This window comes from Arachis stenosperma, chromosome 8 (genome assembly GCF_014773155.1).
Source record: "Arachis stenosperma cultivar V10309 chromosome 8, arast.V10309.gnm1.PFL2, whole genome shotgun sequence".
Classification (NCBI taxonomy): Eukaryota; Viridiplantae; Streptophyta; class Magnoliopsida; order Fabales; family Fabaceae; genus Arachis; species Arachis stenosperma.
This window is the reverse complement of record NC_080384.1, coordinates 47,002,936-47,027,092: the sequence shown is the minus strand read 5'-3', so window position 1 is coordinate 47,027,092 and position 24,157 is coordinate 47,002,936. Positions and strand designations below refer to the sequence as shown.

Here is a 24,157-nt window from a genome sequence, read left to right as displayed (position 1 = left end):
GGTTTATTGGTAATGGGTTTTGTTAATGGTTTATTGTTGATGGTTTTTGTTAATGGTTCTTGTTAATGGTTTATTGTTGATGGTTTTTGTTAATGGTTTTGTGTTAATGGTTTTGTTTTAGCGGTTTATTGTTAACGGTTTTTGTTAATGGTTTCGTTATGTTAGTGGTTTGTGCATCTGTTCTAATTATGCGGTTTATGTATTGGCCACTCTCGTCGTTGCATATCCAGTGTTAGGCGGCAACAGGGGATCTTCTTGATGAGAGTATGTCCCGTACTTGCAGATGGCGGGACTTTACCATCTTGCGAGACTGAACGACAGATGGTTCCGACTAGACGAGCCCCTAGTCAGCGCATTCGTCGAGAGGTGGCGGCCTGAGACGCACACCTTCCACATGCCGTTCGGAGAGTGCACTATCACGCTTCAGGACGTCGCATACCAGCTGGGGTTGCCAGTCGACGGAGATTATGTTAGTGGTTGCCACTGGACGTTGATCTGAATGAGCCTGCCACGGTAGCTCCTGCGCAACGGTGTACTCCGAGTTATCCCTGTCGTAAACAGTCACCGAGAAATGCCTGGCTGTTCTCAGGTTGGCCTCGATACACTTTACTAGGTATTGACTGAATTGTTGTCCAGTACCCATCTGAGCCTCGGCCTCCCTCCCCTTACGCACAAATAGCTCAGCAAGTCTTCCGTATGTGGCCTTCACCAGGGAGCAAACAGGGAGGTTTCTAACCCCCTTCAGGATTGAGTTGACACACTCCGAAATATTGGTCGTCATGTGCCCGATCTCCGACCCCATCACAGTGCTGTGTCCACAACGAATACTCGATTCGGTTCGCCCAGTCCACATGCCGGATTCTCAGAGCGCAGAATGTCAAACCAGTAGTCAAACTCCACCTCGGTCTTGGCATATGCGGCGTTAACAAGAAGCCTCCGGGCATCTTTTCCCTTGAACGTCAAGTGAATTGTTGTCCAGTACCCATCTGAGCCTCGGCCTCCCTCCCCTTACGCACAAATAGCTCAGCAAGTCTTCCGTATGTGGCCTTCACCAGGGAGCAAACAGGGAGGTTTCTAACCCCCTTCAGGATTGAGTTGACACACTCCGAAATATTGGTCGTCATGTGCCCGAATCTCCGACCCTCATCACAGTGCTGTGTCCACAACGAATACTCGATTCGGTTCGCCCAGTCACACATTGCCGGATTCTCAGAGCGCAGAATGTCAAACCAGTAGTCAAACTCCACCTCGGTCTTGGCATATGCGGCGTTAACAAGAAGCCTCCGGGCATCTTTTCCCTTGAACGTCAAGGCAAAATTCGCTGCAACGTGTCGAATGCAGAACGCCCGGTACGCAGTAGGCGGTAGCCATCCCCCATCCGGAGCCTCGAGGGCTGCCTTTATTCCGTTATGCCTATCTGAAATAACTAACAGACCCGGCTGAGGTGTCACGTGCTCACGGAAGTGGGAAAGAAAGAAAGACCATGACTCAGCATTCTCACCCTCAACTAGTGCAAATGCCACGGGGAGGATGTTCGAGTTTCCGTCTTGTGCAATGGCGACTAGCAGTGTTCCCCCATACTTCCCATATAAATGGGTGCCATCAATACTCACCAAAGGCTTGCAATGACGGAATGCCTGGATACAAGGGGGGAAAGTCCAGAACAGCCTATGAAAATAAACCTGAGAATCGTCAACCTGTCCCCCAACTCGAACAGGGCAAGTCCTGAGGACGGCTACAGTGCCAGGCATCGTCAGCTGCACTCCTAAAACCCACCTAGGGAGCTCATTGTACGACTCTCCCAGTCCCCATATATCACGGCAACGGCCTTCTGCTTCGCCATCCATACCCTCCTGTACGTAGGCCTGAATCCAAAGTGTGCGGCCGTGGCATTTTGGAGCACCTTGATGTTCACACCTGCATCAGCCCTAACCATCGGCATAACGAAGGTGGATATGACATGGTAGTCCAGACTCCTATGGTCGCTGGAGATGGAGCTGGCAAGACATGTATGCGGTCCGTTGTATCGCTTCACTTCCCAGATACCCTTCCGCTGTCGGAGACTCAACCGAATTAGCCATGTGCACCCATTCCCAAACTCAGAACACTTTCCCACATACCTGCGGTAGTCAGACTCAACGACCTTGTACTGGACCCCTCGGCGGATACTGTACGTCTTCACACTCAACAGCGCCTCATCTTTATCTTGAAATTGTTGGCCAACCTGGAACTCGTTCATACCGGCAGACCCCTCGGTATCTCTAGCACCAAATTCTGAGGCCTGCAGATCATTGTCCTCTTGTCGCATGGCATCCAGGTCCAATGAGGAAAAATGGGGTGGATACTGCTGTGTGCCAGAACTAGATCCACCTATAGCCCTTGTCGGAACAGTAGTTCCAACATCATCGCCGCTTTCATCAGCGATCATATCCGGCTCCACGTCATCGTCATCTAGATCATCAAACAAACCATCACCAACACCAGCCGGTGTGGGACAATGTACCTCGGTGGGAATATGTTCTCCGTACCGAACCTCGTCTCCAACATTGCCGCTCAGATCAACGGCAAACGAAGGGGACGCAACAGGCTGCATCGGTGGCTCATACACAGGAGCAGAGGATGAAGCAACAGCAGGTCTCGAGCTCGAGCCGGCAACCGCGGCTATAGTAGTGGCATTCCGGTTCGAACCACCCGAGCTAGATACCACATCAACCAACTTTGCCAACAGCTCTGGTGTCCTTACCTCGGGAAACTGCCTACGAGAAAGAAACATAACCTGCAAGTCCTCGTCACTACCGATTGTGAAACAATCAAACTTCACGGTGTCATGGAGCACCGCTGTTGGAATGCGGTAAAAAACTTCTTGACGTTTAACGCCTTCAACACCCAACTTCTCCAGCACAGAGCTAACAAGTGCATCGTACGTGGTTGTCGGCGTCACGATAATACACAGGGGATCCTTATCAGTGAACTTCACGCCGGACCGAGTTTTTCTCTTAATCGACCCTCTGTAATGTACCAGAACTAGGAAACTCTCCTCACTAGCCATCTCAGCTCTTTGTTGAGAGCAACATCAGTTCACAGCATATATATAGAGACCTGGCTCGCACTATATATATATAATTCGAATCTATATGTTTCGAATTATCTAATGTCACAACCTAACCTACTAATTCGAATCAAGTTGATTCGAATTACTAAACAATGTGCTTTCATAGTAATTCGAATTAAGTAAATTCGAATTATTATGGTGTAATTCGAAACAACTTGTTTCGAACTTCATTCAATTGTTGGCTTCCTAGTAATTCGAATCATATCAATTCGAATTACATTCAAATCAAATTCGAATCATATTGATTCGAATTATATAATAACTCGTCCTGGTTGATTCACGTATTGATTTTTCATTTGGCTGAATTAGGTAATTTTGAGCTCTCCTTGGCTCATTTGGGTTTTTTACCCCCATTAATATTTAACCGTTGGGGATTATGTGTTATAAATATATATATAATTTTAATATATAATATATATGTAATATTTATAGAATAATTAGTAAAATAATTAATAATATTATATTATTTTTAAATTTTTATTTTAATTTATATTATATATGTGGTGATAATTATATAAAATTTAAAATTTAATTTTATTTGTTATATTTTAATAATTAAAAAAATTTACTATAAAAGATATTAGAATTTTATATAATTATTGAATAATAACCGAATTAATCGATTCAACCAGTAATCTGGTAATTAAATCACGTTTAGAGTATTTTTGTCAATTTCTGCTAATCCTTGTTTATAACTGTGTTTAATAGAAATATTTTTGTGGATGTATCTAATAAAAATGTATTTTTTATGATTGTATCCAATAGAAATATCTTTATAAATGTATTTTCTGAAAGTGTCTCTTTATACATATATTTAAAATATAATAATTAATTATTATTGACAATAAATTATCATATAATATATTGGTGTCGTATACTTTTCTTTTCGATAACTATGATTGGAACTACAAGTACATTAGTTGACCACTAGTTGACCACTAGATTAGTAATATATATTATATAATATAATTTCAAAGTTTTAAAATTTTTTTGGGGTCATGGTGTACACTTGCCCGTTGCCCCCCTTAAAACCCGCTCTGTTCATAGATGCAACACCCTTGCAGACTGACCCATAATTTTTTTCTTCGCACCACCCTTCTCTCACTAGTGACACTTCGATTGTTCTCGTTGCAGATCCTTTGGTTGCTGAAAAAGCTAAGAGATTGGGAGAGAATGAGTTTTGATTTTTGAAGATACTCGAGGTGGTTTAAGAAATTATGATGGAGTGGAATAGAACTATATAACCGCGCATCTCTTTGAAAATGGGATGGACAAAATGACCCTTTTAGCGGAAAAGTATAGATATAAATGTTTAATTGGTAGTCGTCAAAATTACTTTTAGTTGGCAAAATAATAATAATTTAATTTTGATACACTAATAGTAAAAAAATTTTACAATTACACTTGTTTTTTTATGATTATTTACGTAATTAATGTAAAAGATAGTTATTTTTATTGATATTATGATGTGTAATTAGATGCACGTATAACACTCATAAAATAATAATATATTAAAATTAAATTCAAATAATAAAGCCATAAAATTTAAGGTAAACTAACGTTTTACTTTGGTTCAGTTAACCTTGTCATGGAAACATGAGTCTCTTACACATACCCCAAATTGGTTTTAAAAAAAGTCTTGAATATTCTTAAGACATCTTTGTTAACAAATAATAATAATAATAAATAAATAAATAAATAAATGCATAAATAAGTTTTTAATTTTTTAATTTAAAAATACATAAATTTTTAACTAATTAAAAATATAAAAATATTTTGATTTTTTAAAATATAAAATATTTAAATTTGATTATTTAAAATATATTGAAACAAATTAATTCTTTAAAAAATTTAAATATTTTATATTTTAAAATTAAAAAATATTTTTATATTTTTAATTAATAAAAATTTATTTATTCTCGAAATAAAAAATAATTTCGTTAGGGAGTCAATGAGATATTTATACAATGTGTACAATGGGCTGTTTATTTGATCCAATATGAGTTAAAAATAAAAATTATCCACGAAATAATAAATTTAAAAACTCTTATTCAGTTATTTCACATCAAATTTCAAATTTCAAATTTTTAAAAGATCCAGTCAGTTATTTCAAAAAAATAACCATCTGAAATCCTCCAATACTCTCTTCTTTTTCAACCGGCGGCCACCCCACCTTCATTAATAATAATTCCATTTCACCATCGCTACTTGACTTGCCACACGCCACTACCCTTAATAAAAATAACCATCCACTTAAGGATAAAATAATCATTCGCATACCTAATGAATTGAAGATCTAACATATTTTAATTATATATAACTAAACCCAATCCAATTAAAATAATCATCTACATAAAAATAAAATAACCATTCGCATACCTACTAAAATTACCATCCTAAATTGACCATTAAAATAGAAGAAGAAGATGAATAAACAGAAGAAACTATTATTGTGGTGAAACATAATTTTAAAGGACTAGTCATGATAAAAGCGGCACTGTTGTGAAACATAGAGCTCAAATTATGAAACAAGCTAATCATGGATCCGAAAAAGAAGAAGAGCATAGTGGTATCTTCGGTGAGAAGAAGCTTGAAGGAATGGAAAAAAGAGAAGCCGGTTTGGAAGAGAGGCACAAAAATAGTGATAGCAATGTTAGGCTGAGCGTCGGAAGGCGTGACGCATCGGGTTGACTGGCGGAGGTGAGGACGGTGCCGGTGGGAGGATGCGACGGCCTCGGTATGGCTGGAGAAAAATTTAGTGACGCGAGGTGAAAATCGAAAAAGATGACGGTAAATTTTAGACGTGTATTAAAGGTTACGGTAATATTAAAAATAATTGTATATAATGTGAATGGATTTAAATACTAATCTTAATTTTTAAATTTTAAAATTTAAAATTAAATAATTAATTAATGATCTAATTTTTAATTTTAATTTTATCTTTTTTTTAATTTATTGTACACATTGTACACAATTAATATTAGTTCCAATAGAGTTAAAAAAAAAAATATTAGTTCCAATAGGAATCATCAATTTCTCGTTTACTCTAATAATAAGGTAGAAGCTCATATATGGTAGAAGGCGAAGGAAGGGTACTGCTTACACGCGCGCTTGCTTTGCGTGTGACTTAACTCGCAATCATTCTCCATCTGCTTCTCAAGCAACACACAGCAGAGCCAAAATCACAGATCCCCCAATCCATCAACGCCAAAATCCTTCGGTTTTTTATGAAACTTGAAACCAACCCTAACCCAATCCCATATACTTCTTCACTTAGGTCACAACACAATTGCATAATCCCCTTTCTCGATCCAAATTTCACATATCATATTATATTATCCTTCTAATGTGATCGTTTCAGCTTCCTCTCTCTCAGATCCAACTTCTCCCTTTTCAGTTTCCTTCTTTTCTTAATCCGTTTCCTGTGGCAAACTAATTAACAGGTGTTTTATTTATTTATTTTGTTGATTGATTAGTTAAATTAATTAGTTTGGTTCTGTATCTATTTATTTATTTATTTTTCGTTGTTGTTGTTGTTGTTGTTGTTGCAGGGGTTTAATTTAGTTGTTTTATTGGGTACTGAGTTTGGATTGATGTACAATGCAGAGAACTCGTAAAGCTCTTCTTTCCAAAAGAAGAGCTTTTGGTTTAGAAAAGCCTAATAAGAATAACACAGATGGGAGCAAACAACAACAGTTGTATAAAGTTTCAATCTCATTGGTATTTGTTCTCTGGGGCTTAATCTTACTCTTCAGCTTGTGGATTAGTGGCGGCCATGGTTACTCCGGTATCTATCTATCTATCTGTGTTTTGCTCTGTGCTTGCCCCATTTTGCATTTGATGTGAATCACTGTACATTGTATTGTAGGATGGAAATGTTGGTTTTGGTTTAGATGGCAATGTGACATTTTTGGTATTCCTTGTGATTGAACTGAAAAGAAGTTGCTAGCAGGAGGGTGGGAATTATATAAGGGGATGGGGGATATCTTGGAATAGGAAGGAACCGGGTTTATGACTTAGGAGAGTGTTGAGTCTCTCAAATACTCAACAATAGGAGAAATTTGGCCTCTCGAAGTGCGAACACATTGTACTGCTTCTTGCAATTTCAGTGTTACAATTTCATTGTTATAAATTCAGAGAGCATTTTCTTGTGCAATTATCCCTTATGAATACCAGGTTTGTTACAAAACGTTCTCGTTGTTCTTTATTAACAAGCATGGGAAAATTACCTGTTGAGAGCCAATTTCTCCATTTTGGATTGAAATACCTTTTACTGGTATAATCCTGTGTCAACAACAAGCCTGTAAGACACCTAACCATAAAAGGTTCAATTTATAGTAGTTACTCTTTACTGGCCACCAAAGCAGCTTCCAAGATTTCTTCCTGCAATAAAAGCACTGTGATTCTGAGATACTGCCCCTAAACTGTTTTAAGTGTTTAGCCAATTTTTTCTGTTTCAGGATAAAGAATCTGATCAAATGTTGACTTTAGTTTATTAGTATATGTTATTAACTGCATTTTGGGTGTAAAAAAAATATAATGTTTATATACCCTGTTCATCATTCATTCTCATGCATCCCTTTATTTTTTTTTCTTTTTTCCTTCCCTTTCTCTTATAGGCTATGATAACTATGTTGACATGAAATTCTGATAAATTTATTAATGGTATTGATTTTGAAGAACATCCACTTGGTGTATCAAACTGGAATGAAGATAAGCATGGACAGTGTAAAATATCTCATTCTGCTTTTGATTTTTTTATCAAAGCAAATGATGCTTACATTTCTTCTGAGGCTATACATGGTGTTGAGTCACTCCCCAATGAAGAGAGCCGAGATTTTGCTGTAACTGATCCTATTAACAAGGAAACTTCTCATTCTCCTGCTAGAGAGGAACCTGTATTGGAGAGTCATCAATCTGCTGCCAAACTTGAAGAAAATTTAACTTGGGATGTGCCTCTTGGTCTCGATGAATTCAAAAGCAGAGCAATTAGTTCAAAAACTAAATCTGGCGGTAGTCCATCTGTAAGTGTAATACATAGAGTGGAGCCTGGTGGTGCTGAATACAATTATGCTTCAGCAGCTAAGGGTGCAAAAGTGTTAGCTTCTAACAAAGAAGCCAAAGGTGCCTCTAATATCTTAAGCCGAGACAAAGATAAATATCTTCGAAATCCATGTTCTGCTGAAGAGAAATTTGTCGTTATTGAACTCTCAGAAGAAACCTTAGTAGATACAATAGAGATAGCTAATTTTGAGCACCATTCTTCCAATTTAAAAGCTTTTGAACTGCATGGAAGTTTGGTCTATCCAACGGATGATTGGGTTTTCCTTGGGAATTTCACAGCCTCAAATGTGAAGCATGCTCAAACGTTTGTTCTTCAGGAACCAAAATGGGTGAGATATCTAAAATTGAATCTTCAAAGCCACTATGGTTCAGAATTTTACTGCACACTGAGTGTAGTTGAAGTTTATGGTGTGGATGCTGTTGAGAGGATGCTGGAGGATTTGATATATACTCAAGATAATTTATTTGCATCTGGAGAGGGTAATGGTGACAAGAGGACAGTATCACTTCATCCTAACCCTGCTGAGAGTGAAAATATACAACAGAATGCTTCTGAGGGGATCTACTCTGACCCTGCTTCAGATATCTCTTCTGCAAGTCATGGAACTGTAAATAGTAATGTTCCTGATCCGGTTGACGAAATCCGTCAGCAAGTTGGCAGGATGCCTGGGGATACTGTTCTCAAGATTTTAATGCAGAAAGTTCGTTCTCTAGACTTAAATTTATCTGTCCTGGAGCGGTATTTGAAAGATTTGAATTCTAGATATATCAATATTTTTAAAGATTACAGAAAAGAAATAGAAGAAAAAGATATACTTCTACAGAAGTTCAAAGAAGACGTTAGGGAACTCCTTGAACAGCAGGATATTTTGGTATGTTAATTTCTATCTGGATTTTGTTGCCAACATCTGCATTTGGTTATGTAAGGTCATTGTTCAACGTAACTCATATTGAAATTTAACTTCCTCGCCCTTGCAGATCAAAGAGGCTAGTTATCTAAATACCTGGAAGTCCCATATTTCCATACAGATGGATCATCTTCTCAAGGACAATGCTGCTTTGAGGTAAGATCTTTTCTTTATGTGCTTTTTCTTAGTTAGCTCACTATAAGATGCTAGCTCAGATTTCATAATTGGCGTACTTGAGAAATCATCAAAAGTAGTTTCCGTGAATCTCCCTGCCTTGGTCTTTGTATTAGGTTTCTAGGAACCAGATCGGACTTGTCACTTTGGCCAGAAAATTAGTGAACAAGCCGCGGTCACCTAAACCTAAGCACAACCAGCCAGTTATGGCGCAAAAATGTGAAATTTTTAGTAATAACATGGCAGCTTCAGTTACATACTGCAATTTTATTACTAATCATTCAGTATTTCAGCCTTACAATAATTGAACAATCACAATGTTCAAACCTACCATTTGTACAAAGTAGATTGAACCAACTATTCCCTTGTTTAATAAGCCTTTAAGGAGAGCAAATAGTTATTTTATCTATAATCTACAACAAATTAAAAGAAAGTTCTTCCAAAGTGCTAAAATAATTTGGGTGTGAAATTACAGTTTTTGATAAAAGTAAAAAATTTTAAGCATTTATTAAATGCACCACTACGTTGTAGATAAAAAAAAAAATTTGAAATCATTTTCGTTCTATTTGTTTGTTCTTCTTAAATATTTTCAAAATAAATTATTTATCGTTATTATTATGTTTAAATTTTGAGTATTATGCAACATAGTTTTTAGGACGTGTGTATTAAACTGTGACTCAGTTCTTTTAGATTTTTAATTTTTAGTTTATTTTTAACAATTTTCAGATCTGAGGTTGAAAAGGTCAGGGAGAAGCAGGCTTCTTTAGAGAACAAGGGTGTAGTGGTCTTTTTCATTTGTTGTATATTTGCAATGGTAGCTATATTACGGCTAGCTCTGGATATGACTGCAAGTGTCTATAGAGTACTAAGTGTTAATAGAACACTTCATTCCATGAAATTTTGTAATGGTAGGTATCCCTGGTATCTCTTATTGTTTAGTTGTAGTGTTATTATTTTCATATTAACTTTGTGATATCTCATTTTTGAAAATATATTATTTTTGTGTTAGATGGTTAGCGAAAAGGCTGCTTCTATGTTATTAGACTATGGTTTGCTTTCAATTTGATTGGATACAGTTATCATTAAGGTTATAAATAATTGGTTAATAGATTAAAATAAGCATAAAGTTACGATCGAGTTGTATAGGGGTCGGGGAATTAAACAATTGGATTATTTGAATTAATTAAATAGAGAATATTTAATTCCAAAAGAAATTATAGAATCTTCAAAAATCAAGATTCAAATGTGGTGGACGTTATTAACAAATCATTTACAAGTTACGATGAGTGGATTAGTGATGAACCCTGTAATTGTTGATAACAATGCCTGAAATGGCTATAAATTGTTATTTTAGCGTTATGAGTTTTTGTTTCTTTTCTTTATTCCACTTTGTTGTGTTGAACTTTTTTACTTCAAAAAAAAATATTTAATTTCAAACTTTTTACTATTTGCACCTGCTTTTTGCTTATAACCTCCTTATTTTTGCGAAGGCCACCTAAGAAACAAAAGCGAAGTATAAAAAGAAACTTCATTAACAAACACTAGTTTAGTTTATTCGTTATTTTTATATCTTAGCAAGTTTGAAATGTAGTTAGTTAATAAAAGTTGGATTGAACACTAGTCTTGAGTATACAATTTTTTGTTATACCTATAACACATTTTTTTGTCAATTCAAAATTGATCGCAACGTAATATATCAACTCAAAATACGTAAATAAAAAATTCTTCGACTACATATTTATTGATATTTAATTTTAATAAAATCTGGCATAGATAATTTTCACTATATTCTATTGTAAATTAATATTTAAATTGGTAAAATATATATCTCCTATTAACATTTATATACAGTCTGATTTTGTTTAAATTAATATCAATATTATTCAATCCTAACTCATACATAGGAGGAATCCACTTACGCTAAATGTGACTTACACCATCCAATAAATTCACTTTTTTCCTTTATTTTATTTATTTATTGGTCAGTAATGAATTCTTATAAGCAATCAGTTGCTTTCATTGTTGGTAGAGCATGGTTGTGAACCTTTTGAGCTTGCTTTTAACCACTACAATAAAAGATTAAGGACAAAACGGTAAACATTGATCTCACTTTCCAAGTTTGATAGTTGATATAGAAAGGGGATCTCCATAATCATTGGAGATTTGGAGTTTGAACTTGGACCCTCTGTGATTAGGCAAAAGAAGCATGCTGGCAATGAGCACAAAGGGTATCGAAGAAACAGTCAATGACAAAGCCCAAACCCCTTCAAGCACAGGCAAGTAAGAAAGGACATTAGTTTATATTTCCCTTCTCAAGATGAAACAACGCTAAAAGGAGAGAAATAGTGTACGACTGTACCTAGACCAAGCACATACTAACAAAACGATACTTGGTGGAAACATTTGATTGGAATACCATATGATCATAATCTAATTATAAATAAGTACTTCAATTTTAACATTGACTTATCAATAATATGTCATCAATTGCCATCGTCCATCTGAATCATATATCATCCTGACCCAAAGAACAAGACCTTTTAAACAAGATCCTTCAAATCACTTCATCAAATGCACTATTTTAACCATCTGTATGTTAACGTCCAAAAAAAAAAAAAACATATATACGTTGCAATTGAAGTGACGTCAGTAACATTTCATTCATGTGTCATTGGCAATGCAACCCCTGATATCATGGTGCTGCATCTGATCAGATCACTATGAAAACGTGATCAAAATCGAAAAGAAAATAAACCCCCAGAAATCATCGGAAAGATTCCAACACAAAATAAAGCCTCAAAAGAAACCCATTAACCCCTAGAAGATTATAGATGTTTAATAAAAGGATAATGCAATGGTGAAGATGAATATTGGGCGAAGAGTAAAGATTACACCTTTTGCAATAGAAAAAAAAAATACAAAAATTAAAGACATCATGTACAATACACTACTTTCAAAATATAACTACAATCTTCACTCTTCATCAAACATAACTCTTCACCAAAGAAATTCTCTTAATAAAATGACATTCGGCACTGCAGTCTTTTAAAAGTCCATTTGTCCAAATCAAATCTTTTGGGTGTTATTTTGGTGGTTAACTAGACAAACAAAAATACCAAAACGAAAGATGAAGAACCGGGAAACAGATCATCCCCATTGTATTAGAAATTTAGAATAATGCATACAGTGGTCGTTTAAACGAATCCGAGACAGGGTAACATTTTAGTAATTACAAGCATAATAATACAGTTTGTTCATCCAAAAAATAAGTGCATTCTCAACTAAATTTCTTTAAAAAAAACGGCTAATTAATAAAAGCAATGAAAGAGAAAAGAAAGAATATTGAGTAGAGAAACATGACCGATGCATTCAAGTCCACCCTGATGCCAAGCTTCAAGAAATTGAGACAAGACCCAAAAACATACACTAAATAAGCTATAGTCTTCTATGTACACAAACATTTCTCGACCTAAATTATCCTGCAGAAACAAAGAATTGTGACCTTAACCCTCAAAGGTATGAATGGGGCGAGAGCAGTCTCACCCTCCAAAAATGTATCAAAACACGAATCATATGGTCAAGTGGTGGCCAGTCAGCCATTTGTTAAACTCTGTATCCGGAAGAACCTGGAGGAGCAGGAGGTAGTCGATTAGGTGTCCGTCGACTGCCAGAGTTTGCACCAGAGTTTACATCACCATTTTGTACAGGATCAATATGACCATTGGATGCTGATCTCAGTGAACCACTTCGGCTAACAGGGCCATTGGCAGCTGCATCAAAGGCTGATCTCCAGTCATCACCTGGACCATTGCTTCTTGGACTAGGACTACTATCTGTAAACCAAAAACCAGAGCAAAAAATGAAAAAGTAGTGATTAGTCAAAATAGGGAGATTGTAAAGCAGGACGGATTTGGTTTCAATAGAAAATAGGCCTAGGAGTTGGATTCTCTTAAGGTGCAAGATGCAATTTACATAGGTAACCAGTCCACTAGCAAAACATTCAAGAAAGTGAATTCTATGTCAGAATCCATGATTCAGCAAGCAAATTCTTGATAGCATCCAATCCAAAAAGTGGCAATTTTGGGCACTTGAAAAAACCCCAAGGCTGTCGCACTTAAAAAGTTTACCAGTTGACCACAAATCAAACATGTAATCCATTTAGAAGACGGCAGACACACCTGCACTACCATTTGACCAACTTGAGGCAGCAGCTGCTCGATTGTCATGAATACTCAGTTGCCTTGTCAATTTTGACAGAAGTGAAGATTGTTTCTGGTAGCGCTCTCGCCTGCTCTTGACATTTTGATCTTCTAGAAGCAACTGCTCAATCCTAGCAGTACTTTGAGCACTAATCATGAAAGATACTTAAAAAGTTTAGTGCAGGTGAAGTCAAAACAGCAATAATTATAAAATCATTGTTGAATTCTACAGAATTGCAACACCCACATGAGAAAGAGTGAAAGAGATGCAAGCAAAGAAAAACAGAGATAAATCATTTTCAGGAATTGAAAAGAAATACTTCATGATATTTACATTATTTTCAAAGTTGAATTTAACTAAAACATAGAGGAACCACAAAGGGGGGATCATCAGAAATTTTTTTTTTTTTAAATGACATCCCTTCAAAGATTTGTAGGAACAAAACTGACAAACAACAGGGGATGAATTAATGTTAGGAAAGAAAAACAAATGTGAAAGCATTAAAATATTTCTGTACCTGACAGAACTATATAATTGATTCAGCATGTCTTCTTTGGCTTTCTCAACTTGGCAGAGGACAACAGCCTGCGAAACAATCATCCAGAATTTGCATCAAACATTAACATTGACAAATCTGAGAGGATCCACCAAATATAATATGGTAAGACAAAAGCTCACTTTTGGAACATTAGCAGCTAAACTGTTTAAAACTGCTTCAACATAGCCACGAACTTCTTGAGACATCCATCGTAGTTCTTCCTCTGGGTCAGCAGGTCTTCGGGCCATTGTTTCCTGAGATGGGACATAACAAACATAATAGTAGCCAGTCAATAATCACAGTTTGAGGATTGGCATTTATTCAGTAATTTAATTCCAAAATATGTGTTATCCAAACCCTTGCTTCTGCCCATCCTTCTCTGAAGTTCTATACCGAAAAGTTTGTTGCAAATTTTAGTCAGAAATGAACAAATTTACAAATAAAATAATTCTTGATTTGAAATAGATTAGACTCAGGAGCATGGAATGTTAGAGTTGGTCATGTCAGGTAGCATGGCATCTGGGAAGAAATAGTTTACCAAAACCCAAACCCAGTGTGTCAAGTTAGTCAGTTTCTTTATTTAGCAAATTCTGCTCTCCACCCTTTCTCCAGAGTCCAGACCATGTTATCAGTTTTGGAAATGTAAACGTTAATGAGTTAGCTGCTGTCATCCAATCACTTCTCCACTCATCCATTTGCAGGCATGAATCCTTATTTTTGTATCGGTTAGTTTCAATTCATCATCTTAATTCAACAGAACATGTTTTATGGCAAGGTGGCTTATCAAGCACTCAATCATTTTACAGCATATTCCAGAACTTACTCACCAAGGAACCATCAGAGTGGCTATGCCTCATAGATCCACCCTCGGATGGTAATCTTATTTGTCCTCCCTTAGCTTTTATAACTTGGCTTATCTTATTAATCCATTCAACCTTATCAGCAGCACTTTCAGCCTTCAAAACAACAGCACTGTGGGCTGCAAGAGTACAAACATATCATAATTAAACTATTTCAATAAGATTTTCAGATATGAATATATTGTTGACAGCTATAGGACAGGAGGAATTACTTTTCAGAACAGTTTTATATGGAACTCTACTAGTGATTTTAAATACAAGGGTGACTTTGCTAGAATCAGCTGCGTTGGATTTCTTGTCCTTTGAACTTTTAGACGGCGGATCATCTTCATCTGATGCCTCTTCAATGTTACACTCCTGCAGGGCAATTTAAATTAAATGACATCATAAAAATAAAAAGCAATTGTTAAGCTTATGAAAACTATTGGTTATGCCTAACTCTCTACTTCCCACAGGCTAACATCACTATATCCTTCCATAATTATATAGATAAGGGTAAGAATATGCCCATAGTAAAATATACGCACCCTGACACAGTAGTAAGTTGTGGTGCTTAGAAATGATGAATGTGCAGAAGTAATAATAGCACTACATACCTCTAACGTAACAACACCACGAAAATGCCTTTCCTCTTGTTTTTTGGTGTACCCAAGCTGTAAAGTGAAAAGTTGAAGTATAATAAAATAAAAAATAACAAGATGCAACACATTGAAAAACATGATAAATGTTTGAAAATATTAAGAATCAAAATACATGAATAATAAATAAATAATTAAATAGGAGGCAGAGCTTGGCACTATATCCCTTAAGTCATAATCCTATCGCATTTTCAAAGATTTCCATAATCCTTTTCTTTTCTATCTAAACACCAATATCAATCATGGTATCCAGATCTAAATATACTTAAGGATCAAATCCCATTACATTTAGGGTGGTGCACTCCAATGTAATGGTTTGATGGTACTTCTCAATCGATATTCTAGTTTTTCACATGTACCGAGTTAGTACACAAATTCCATTTAAGATTTATATAAATAAGAATTTCATTAAGATTTAAGGAATAAGAGTGGGAAAACTTAGAATATAATTAGCAATATTTTTAGACACCTCAAGATGCTCCTATACTTCTTGGGGAAGGTATTAGCTATTGTGAACTCAATGCCATATTAAGTCAAGAATGAGTCATCCTAGATGTGTATATTAGAACATCTAGGAAAACCTTTTATGTTTTCAACGAAAGGCTTATCTGGTTAGAAACAAATTTCAAGAAGAAATAGGCAGAATTTTGTGAAGATGCAGAAAATTGTTACTACGTTTAGTCAGGTTCAAGTGGGCAATATTCAAACGACCTGCATATCAACAAGACAACACAGAATAATTCAATCAATGGAGCCAGCAGGTACAAACCTTTCCTGTCTTCTCATTTAGAACAAACCATCGCCTGCTCCAACCATTAGTTTTGGCACTTTTCTTTAACAAATACCCTGAAAACAACGTATAAGATTCAACATTTCAACACACTCTGGATTTAAAAAAAAAAAAAAAGAAATATCAGAAAGTGAGAAACTTTAATAACAAAGCCAGAATGCATGCAAGGGGGGATCATTGAAAAAAGATTATTCTAACTACAATTAACAAGACATTTTTAAGGGGAAAAGTATCTTGGATAACTTGCCAATTGCCACAAATACACTGTATTTTATGATATTAACATTGGTTCACGGGATTCAAAATTATACACATCAGATCAAAATCTTCTAAACCTATAAATCAACCAGATAAATTGAATCGCATTTATATTGAACCAAACAAATTCAGGTAGAATAATCATATGGACATCTTACTTTTTCTTTTTTATTGCTCATCCAGAGATGAAACTATTAACTATAAGCAGCCACATTTTAAAAATAAATATATTGCTAAGTGCCCTAAGGCACTCTTTAAGGAACAATAAATTGAAGATACTTTATAGAAAAATAAAATTTTTAAGTGACTGTATCAACATTTACAAAACACTTAGCACTTTTAGATCCTTTAGAGTGCCCTAGATAGCAAAACCTATGAAAGAATACAGACATTAAAGCTCCTACATTATAAACTCCATTAAAACATGTTTACAAAAAAATCATCACTTAAATATACAGCATATGACTTTTACATAATTGGTAGATCTACTAAACAGGGAAGATGTCATTCTATCAAATTTGAGGAAGTTTCCTACACACAACTACTTAGAGCATGTTTCTTTCAACAACCGAGGGAAGTACTTTACGAATTAAGTTGGAAGGCTTTGAGAAAGTTGAAATAATTTATTTGTGTATGGTTAGGTTACGTCAAGAGAATGCTTCTTGTTCAAAAAGCGATACAACAAAATTACTTTTATTTGTTAATATGGAAATAATAGTTGAGATCCTATCTTGAAAGTACCTCCTAGAAATGAATAGTAAATCCAAGAGCACCTACAAGTACCTTTAGTTGCTGGAAGAGTAGAGTCAGTTGCAGGAAAAACAAAACACACACGTTGAACACTATACAAACTCATTTTCATTTTTCAGAACTTGCTTTTGGGATTTACAAAATGCAAACAACACAGGCACTTATAAAATGTTTCAGAGTTTGGAACAGGAGGATGTTTCTAGTAGCATAAAGCATGAAACAAACCTGCAGTTATTTCTCCTTCAGGACCTGCAGTCTTCAAACCAGAGCCTTCTTGCCCTTCTTTCTCTCCCTGTCCTGATTTGTCCTTTTCCTTCTCTTTGTCCTTCTTCTCATCCTTCATTGATTTCATGCTTCCACCAGTTTGAGGACTACTGGCCTAAAATAAGTTAACAAGTAACAGAATTAATCCAACAAAGCACAATCAGAATTGCAAAATAACAATCCATCCTATACTATTATCAAGATTGATTTAGAGACCACTAACCCGGTTAAGAATAGATTGTTCTCCATCTTGCCCCTTTTTTGAGGATCGACCCCCCTTAAGTTCTTCCTCACGGCGTTGTCTTTCCATCCTAAGGTAAATGAGGACAATTAATAGATATAAATTACGAAGATACCAAGAATATTTTATATGCAAGGGGCAAAAAAAATATGATGGTTAAATTTTTGTTTCTTGAAATACAGACATGTAAAATTTACATTGTTAGACAGGTAGCTGATATACTCAGAATCCTGTCCTTTCCCATGTAATCATGGTGTGGCGAAAAATGCAAATAACAGAGAAAGATAGCACATGGAGCAGATACTCCCTGAAGGAGGAGAGAATCTGTATCCACACACAAAAAAAAGGGCCATTGTATCCAATTTACCTCCGTTGTACCAAACGAATGAAATGCTGGGGTGGCACAAATGCACGCTCCATATCAACAAGTGCAACCACCATTTTCTTTGCTTCATTTTTAAACCCTTCTAGTGCAGCCGTAGCAATTGCCACAACCTTTGAAAAAAGGTATTTCAGGGTTATTTAAACATGAAAGGGGAAGTCCACTCCATATGACAGGGCAGAGTTCAGAAGGGAAGAAAAGAATAGGGGAACCAAAAAGTATATCAAATTAACCGTGACATGTAAAACAAAAATATGAAGTAGGAATGGAACAATGAAGTGCCATACCTCCCTCTTGAAAGGTGGGTATCTTCCTAAACCAGGTGTAGCATTGGCAGAAGCTGAAACAATATCTAGCAAGACACGATGCACCTAGAGCATAAGGCCATGGAATCTTCGTTAGTAGGTAGAAAACAGAGGTGAAGAATTTCATCTAGTGCTATGTATAACATGGATAAAATATACTTTTTGTTCCGGACCCCTAACATTTAATTTGATTCAATTTTGTCCCAGACATCTAAAATAAATTTCAATATACGACTATTGATAATATTTTGGTAGTCAACAAGTGGTCAAATATTCTTTTTCCAATTTTACCCCTCCATATACACATCATCATCAATTCTCGTTCTACACCCTCATCCCACCATTCAACCCCCCCAAAAAAAGTCTCACCCTGGAAAATAGGATTGGCATTTGGAAGAACAGTCTCGCATTGGACTTGGGAGATGACACCCCCCCCCCCCCTTCTCTTGAAGACAACGACCCTCACCTTCAAGGCTTTACCAACGTCAACACCATCGACACCTATACTACTCTAACACCGCCAACGGAGTGAGATGGCAGCCCTCCTCCAATGCTTACAACCCGAATGCCATCAAAGTCATCAACACCCGCTCCCTCCAGGTTGGCCACATCAATTGCACCGTCATCGCCATCAAGACCATCATGCCCCTACCAACCTACCCTGCCAAATTCACATTTTTGTCCCTATCCCTTCTTTACCCTCACTCATTGAACACATCTCCCAAACCATCCCACACCTCATAACCAAAATTGACCACTTGCTTACCATGTCAGACTCCATTGATATTGAAGAAACGTGTGCCGACATGGGGTTGAAGAGTGTAGACGAGATTTTCAGGCTTGTTGATGGGAGGTGGATGCAATGTGGCAATGGAGAGGGTAAGGGGGGGTGAATGGTGTGTGGTGTGAAAAAAGAAGGGTGTTTGATGTGCCGACATGGGGTTGAAGAGTGTAGACGAGATTTTCAGGCTTGTTGATGGGAGGTGGATGCAATGTGGCAATGGAGAGGTAAGGGTGGGGGGTGAATGGTGTGGTGGTGAAAAAAGAAGGGTGTTTGATTAATGAATGATGATGATGTGTACATTTGTTTTGGGTGTTTTTTTTGTGGAGGGTTTTGGGGGGGGGGGGGGGGGGGGGGGGGAAGAAAAGAAGAATTGACCACTACTATCAAAAAATTAAAGGTAGGAAGTATAATTGAAACTTATTCTAAACAGTCGGAGTATTTTTGAAACTTCTCGAAAAAAGAAACAACAAAAAGTATACTTTATCCTTATAGGAAAATGCCTCAAATTATTCGCAACTCAAATTCATTGTACATATTCTACACATAATTAAACAAATATACCTCCTCCACGCAAAGACGTGATGGTTCTTTTGCAAGCTCCAAGACCCCTTTAATTAGAGATCTCAATCCCTTTTCAGGTGAAATAAGATATGGCTGATAACCATCTGCTTCTAACACAATCTGATACCAGAGAGAAATTGTCGCAGTGAGCAACAAACCCAAAAAAGTAAAAGAATAGAACACGGATTAAAAAACAGTTTTCAATCTTACCCTCTTTACATTGTTGATATCGAAATGTCTATCTAGAGGTAATTGCTTCATTCTATCAGGAAATCTTCCCTCAAAACAAGCAACTACTTTCCAACCAGCTCCCTGGCAGATAAAATTATATTAATTTTGGGGAATAATGCCTCAGTTTCTAAAGAAACAAAATAATAAAGGAAGATTCATTAATACAAAATTACAAATTGAGAAGCAATTTGTCATTAAATGCTTATTATTTACAATATATTCTACTTGCAATAACAAATATAACATCAATGGATGCTACACAATACGATCTTTTCCAACTAGAATAGTAGAACAATGATAATGAAATTCTTGAATGCATTTTAATGAAATATCCCCTTCCTCGTATCCCAAATCTCTCAATGTTAACCTTCATAAAACAGGATTGAGCCCACAGAAATGCTTTTCAATGGACAGCAGATATGCTGTGGCATACAAAAAATAGATGAAGGTATAAAATATTTGGCAATACAGAAACAGCAATACAAATACTACACAACATAAAAACAAAACTTCAAATTCAAACAAAATATATAATCGTGACAACATACCTCACCAGTGGTAATGTGCTGTAGAAACCTATCCTCAAATTCACGGCAAAGTTCCAAGGCTATAGCACGTGTGCCCTCTGAAGTGGAGACCAATGACTCACCAAGCCTTGCCAATTCATCCTGAACTATCTGAGACTTCCCTTGTAACCTTTTAACATTATATCATACAAAACATATTAATGGAGTTCACTTTCTAATAACTGACATTTGCAAATGTGAAGTTTATTTGTAGAAACCAATTACGCGGTCAATGTTTTCCCTAATAACAAGAACACCAATCACATAATCGCCAAGGTAGTTATGTGAGTAGTTTTTAATACTATTTTAGAGTTTGGACATTGTCTAGTGAACATCTCACAAGTAGGAGGGAGATTGCTCAAAAGGTTACAAAAATTTCCACCAGATATCAGAAGCAATAAGTACAAATCAGAGAACTCAAATCATGTCTATAAAAAGGCAAACATACACAGTGGCTATTGCAACTACAACAAAAAGAATAATTTAAGTTTCATTTTTTAAGCAATCCAATCCTCATCAATAACTTCTAAAAATCACAAATCATTTAGCTTTAGACAGTTATACACATTGTAAACAAAATAAAGAAGTTACTAAAAAAAGATTATGACTTTACATAAATGGCAATAAACAACAAACATCAATTTTATTGTAAAAGTCAAGCTTAGGTTCCAGTAAAATCAAGAACCAATAAAATAGGATATTCAATAAGAAAATTTCATGTTGTACCACATGGAAATTACCCGGAAAGAAGGTTAGGGAGCCGAAGCCGCATACGATTCTGAATCTGCTGTGCTAGAGCATCCACTAAAGCTATCCTTCCAAGCTTATTTTGCGGAGCTCCAGTCAGTATGGACTTGAGGCTTTCACTCTCCGCTCTCCAAGCAGTTTCTAAAGAGTTTTCAGCACCAGCAGATCCAGACTGTGCTGTAGCTATTGAAACTGATTGACCAATCAAAGCAACCCATGGAATATCTGATGCTTTTGCAGGACCCTGATTCAATAGGAGTGCTTGAACTGCAGCCAGTGACTTCTGATCATTTGCAGCTTGATCTATTTTACTAATAACACCAATGGTTCTGGTACCTATGTTAAATTAATTTACTTATTGAGTGTACTATTGGTATCAACAGCAAACCAAAAATTATAAAAAGAATGAAAAAGTTTTAAGGAGCATAATTCCACAAATTGCTATGTAGCAATACTCTTAAACAGGGAAAGTGCAAATAGTACACCTTCTCCATCATATTCCTTTGCAACTCTCAGGGCTCGAGAAGATGCGACTTCAGGTGCTTGAGATGCAGGTATAATAACAAGCAAAATGGCATCATTGTGCTCCGCATATTCACTAATCTATACATTGAACAAAGTAAGCAACATAAGAATATCAACACTGCCAGATGAAATAAATTACAGAAGCAATTAGCAAATGAGGCCATCCATTACCATTGAATCATCCATGATGCGCTGATCCAACCCAGGTAAATCAAGCAACTTCAGAGGTGGTGCTGGGATGGAAAGGCATTACAAAGAGTGTTAAGATGCAGAACAAACTAAAAGGGAAGAAGGAGGATAACGGCAATCTAGAAACACTCCCCCCCCCCCCCCCCCCCCCCAAAAAAAAAAAAAAGAAGGAAAATTGATGCAGCAGGTTCAAAATCTCATACAAGCCAACTACCAGTAGTTATCTGATACCACAATTAAGTACGCAGACATTGCATGCAACACCAAGAAACTTCGAATTTTCAGAAAGCTTCATCAATCTCAAAACAAATCACACTGAACCAAATTTCCAATGTTAGCACAGAGCTATGCATATTACCATCACACTTGCCAAATCAATGAACTTTTATTTCACTAGTTCTAAAATAACAGCACATAGCAACCAACAATAATCACAAATGCCAGATCACCAAACCTGTACTCGTCCGCAGCTTCAAATGTATCTGATCTCGGCTCTTGCCAGAAGAGCCCTTACTCAGTCTATCCTGCAAAGAATGCCTCAAAGCACCTGCAGCAGTGAAAACAAGTAAAACCCCAAATCTGTACAGATCAGAAACTTGTGTTCATATGACTAAGAGCAGAAACGGTGACGTTCAAAAATCAAGCAACGAAAACACAAAACGAGAGAAGAGAAGAGCAACTAACTTGCGGAGACTTGCTGGGACTTATTGTCGATCTGCAATATAATGGATTTGCTACTCAAAGCAGTGTCTCGCTGAAGATCAATGCATATAGGAGCACGCGTAGCTCCATTTTCACCAGTAGGCTGAAAAAAATTAAATAAAAGTAAGAACCAGCTCCAACTTCAGTTCAATTTTACAATAATAGGTAAGGGATCGAAGAGAGCGTGAGAATTCGAGCTTACCAATACGGGATGCCCAATCAAACTGTTCAATACAGCGGATTTACCAGCACCCTACAAAATTGGAACATGAGCGCACACACGCTGAGAGAAGATAAAACAACGTGGTATTCAGAAGAAAGAAAAAACACAGCTGCTAGAGGAATATAAGTTCTCTTTTTTGGTACTCACAACATTGCCGAGTGCTACGACGTTGAGGAAAGTGGAGGGCCTTCTAGAAGATGAAGCGTCGTCGACGTCTTCGTCGGCGAGTAGCGCCGCCGCTTGGCGCATCGAATCGGCCAGCTCCGACAAGTCCTCGATCGCAGCCATCGATCACTCGAAAGCACCCAAGGTTAAAACAAAGTAAAGACCCTTTGAAATCAGAATCGAACACTTGACGGTTATATATTTAGGGATCGATCGAGATCGAGATCGAGATCGAACCCTAGTTTGCGATCTGCGAAGACGTTTTCCGCTCAGATCTCTGAGTCTTCTCCCTCTCTGTAAGATTTCAAGGAACTTGGGGTTTGCCTCTTCTAACTAAATAAATTGAAGGTAGATTCTCTGAAAATTCAAAAAAGTACGCAGTCGCTCTCTCTCTCTCTCTCTCTCTCTCTCTCTCTCTCTCTCTCTCTCTAAGCGTCCGCGTTTTGAAATGGTTGTCTCGGTGTCGGACTTCTCAGTCGTCTTTGTGACGTCGTTTTATTTTGAATTGTGTTCTGTTTTTAACTTTTAACTCTAGACATGAACTTCAGTCCGTGAAGGAAAAAAATAAAAACTACACTACATACCAAGCAGTTTTCATTTTTGGAATTAGGTTGACAAAGATGATTTGTTGGATGAAAAATATTAGATGTTTATCAAAATTTATTGATTTTGGCTATCAATTAGTTATCAATATTTAAAAATATAAAATAAAATATATTATTAAATTAAAAATTAACAGTTTATTTAAAAAATTTTTAATAATATAAAATTGAATTGAATTCTAATAATTAAAAGGAATGAATAAAATTATAAAATTGAATTGAATTTCATATTTATCAAATAAATTAAAATTTTATAGTGAACAATTTATACTTTATGGGAAAGTATGAGGAGCCAATGAAATATTTATACAATGTGTACAATGGAGGTTTATGGAGTATTAGAGATATAATTATTAGTGTTACATTTTCTCATCAGCT

At 36.3% G+C, this 24,157-nt stretch overlaps 4 protein-coding genes across 4 annotated transcripts; 1 reads left to right on the top strand and 3 right to left on the bottom strand.

Annotated features, from left to right (window-relative positions):
* Positions 1 to 959: 959 nt before the first annotated feature.
* LOC130946083 (uncharacterized) lies at positions 960 to 1,751 on the bottom strand. Its single transcript, XM_057874766.1, has one exon. The coding sequence runs from the start codon at positions 1,749 to 1,751 to the stop codon at positions 960 to 962; it is 792 nt and encodes a 263-aa protein (XP_057730749.1).
* A 14-nt stretch (positions 1,752 to 1,765) lies between these two features.
* On the bottom strand, positions 1,766 to 3,049 carry LOC130946082 (uncharacterized). The gene has a single exon (XM_057874765.1). It carries the CDS (start codon positions 3,047 to 3,049, stop codon positions 1,766 to 1,768), a length of 1,284 nt encoding a protein of 427 aa, XP_057730748.1.
* Positions 3,050 to 6,186: 3,137 nt separating this feature from the next.
* On the top strand, positions 6,187 to 10,292 carry LOC130943276 (SUN domain-containing protein 4-like). Its single transcript, XM_057871068.1, has 5 exons — positions 6,187 to 6,555; positions 6,664 to 6,899; positions 7,793 to 9,048; positions 9,155 to 9,240; positions 9,985 to 10,292. Exons 2-5 carry the CDS (start codon positions 6,713 to 6,715, stop codon positions 10,229 to 10,231), a joined length of 1,776 nt encoding a protein of 591 aa, XP_057727051.1. The 5' UTR covers positions 6,187 to 6,555; positions 6,664 to 6,712; the 3' UTR covers positions 10,232 to 10,292.
* A 2,094-nt stretch (positions 10,293 to 12,386) lies between these two features.
* Positions 12,387 to 23,660, bottom strand: LOC130946611 (dynamin-2B-like). Its single transcript, XM_057875410.1, has 22 exons — positions 23,160 to 23,660; positions 22,992 to 23,042; positions 22,772 to 22,892; positions 22,542 to 22,634; positions 22,070 to 22,131; positions 21,859 to 21,976; positions 21,367 to 21,709; positions 20,609 to 20,756; positions 20,040 to 20,141; positions 19,830 to 19,949; positions 18,467 to 18,550; positions 18,165 to 18,292; positions 17,780 to 17,867; positions 17,518 to 17,671; positions 16,264 to 16,340; positions 15,453 to 15,509; positions 15,069 to 15,213; positions 14,824 to 14,975; positions 14,137 to 14,250; positions 13,976 to 14,043; positions 13,437 to 13,606; positions 12,387 to 13,091 (listed from the first exon to the last, which is right to left on the bottom strand). The coding sequence occupies exons 1-22, from the start codon at positions 23,298 to 23,300 to the stop codon at positions 12,862 to 12,864; spliced, it is 2,766 nt and encodes a 921-aa protein (XP_057731393.1). The 5' UTR covers positions 23,301 to 23,660; the 3' UTR covers positions 12,387 to 12,861.
* Positions 23,661 to 24,157: the final 497 nt, after the last annotated feature.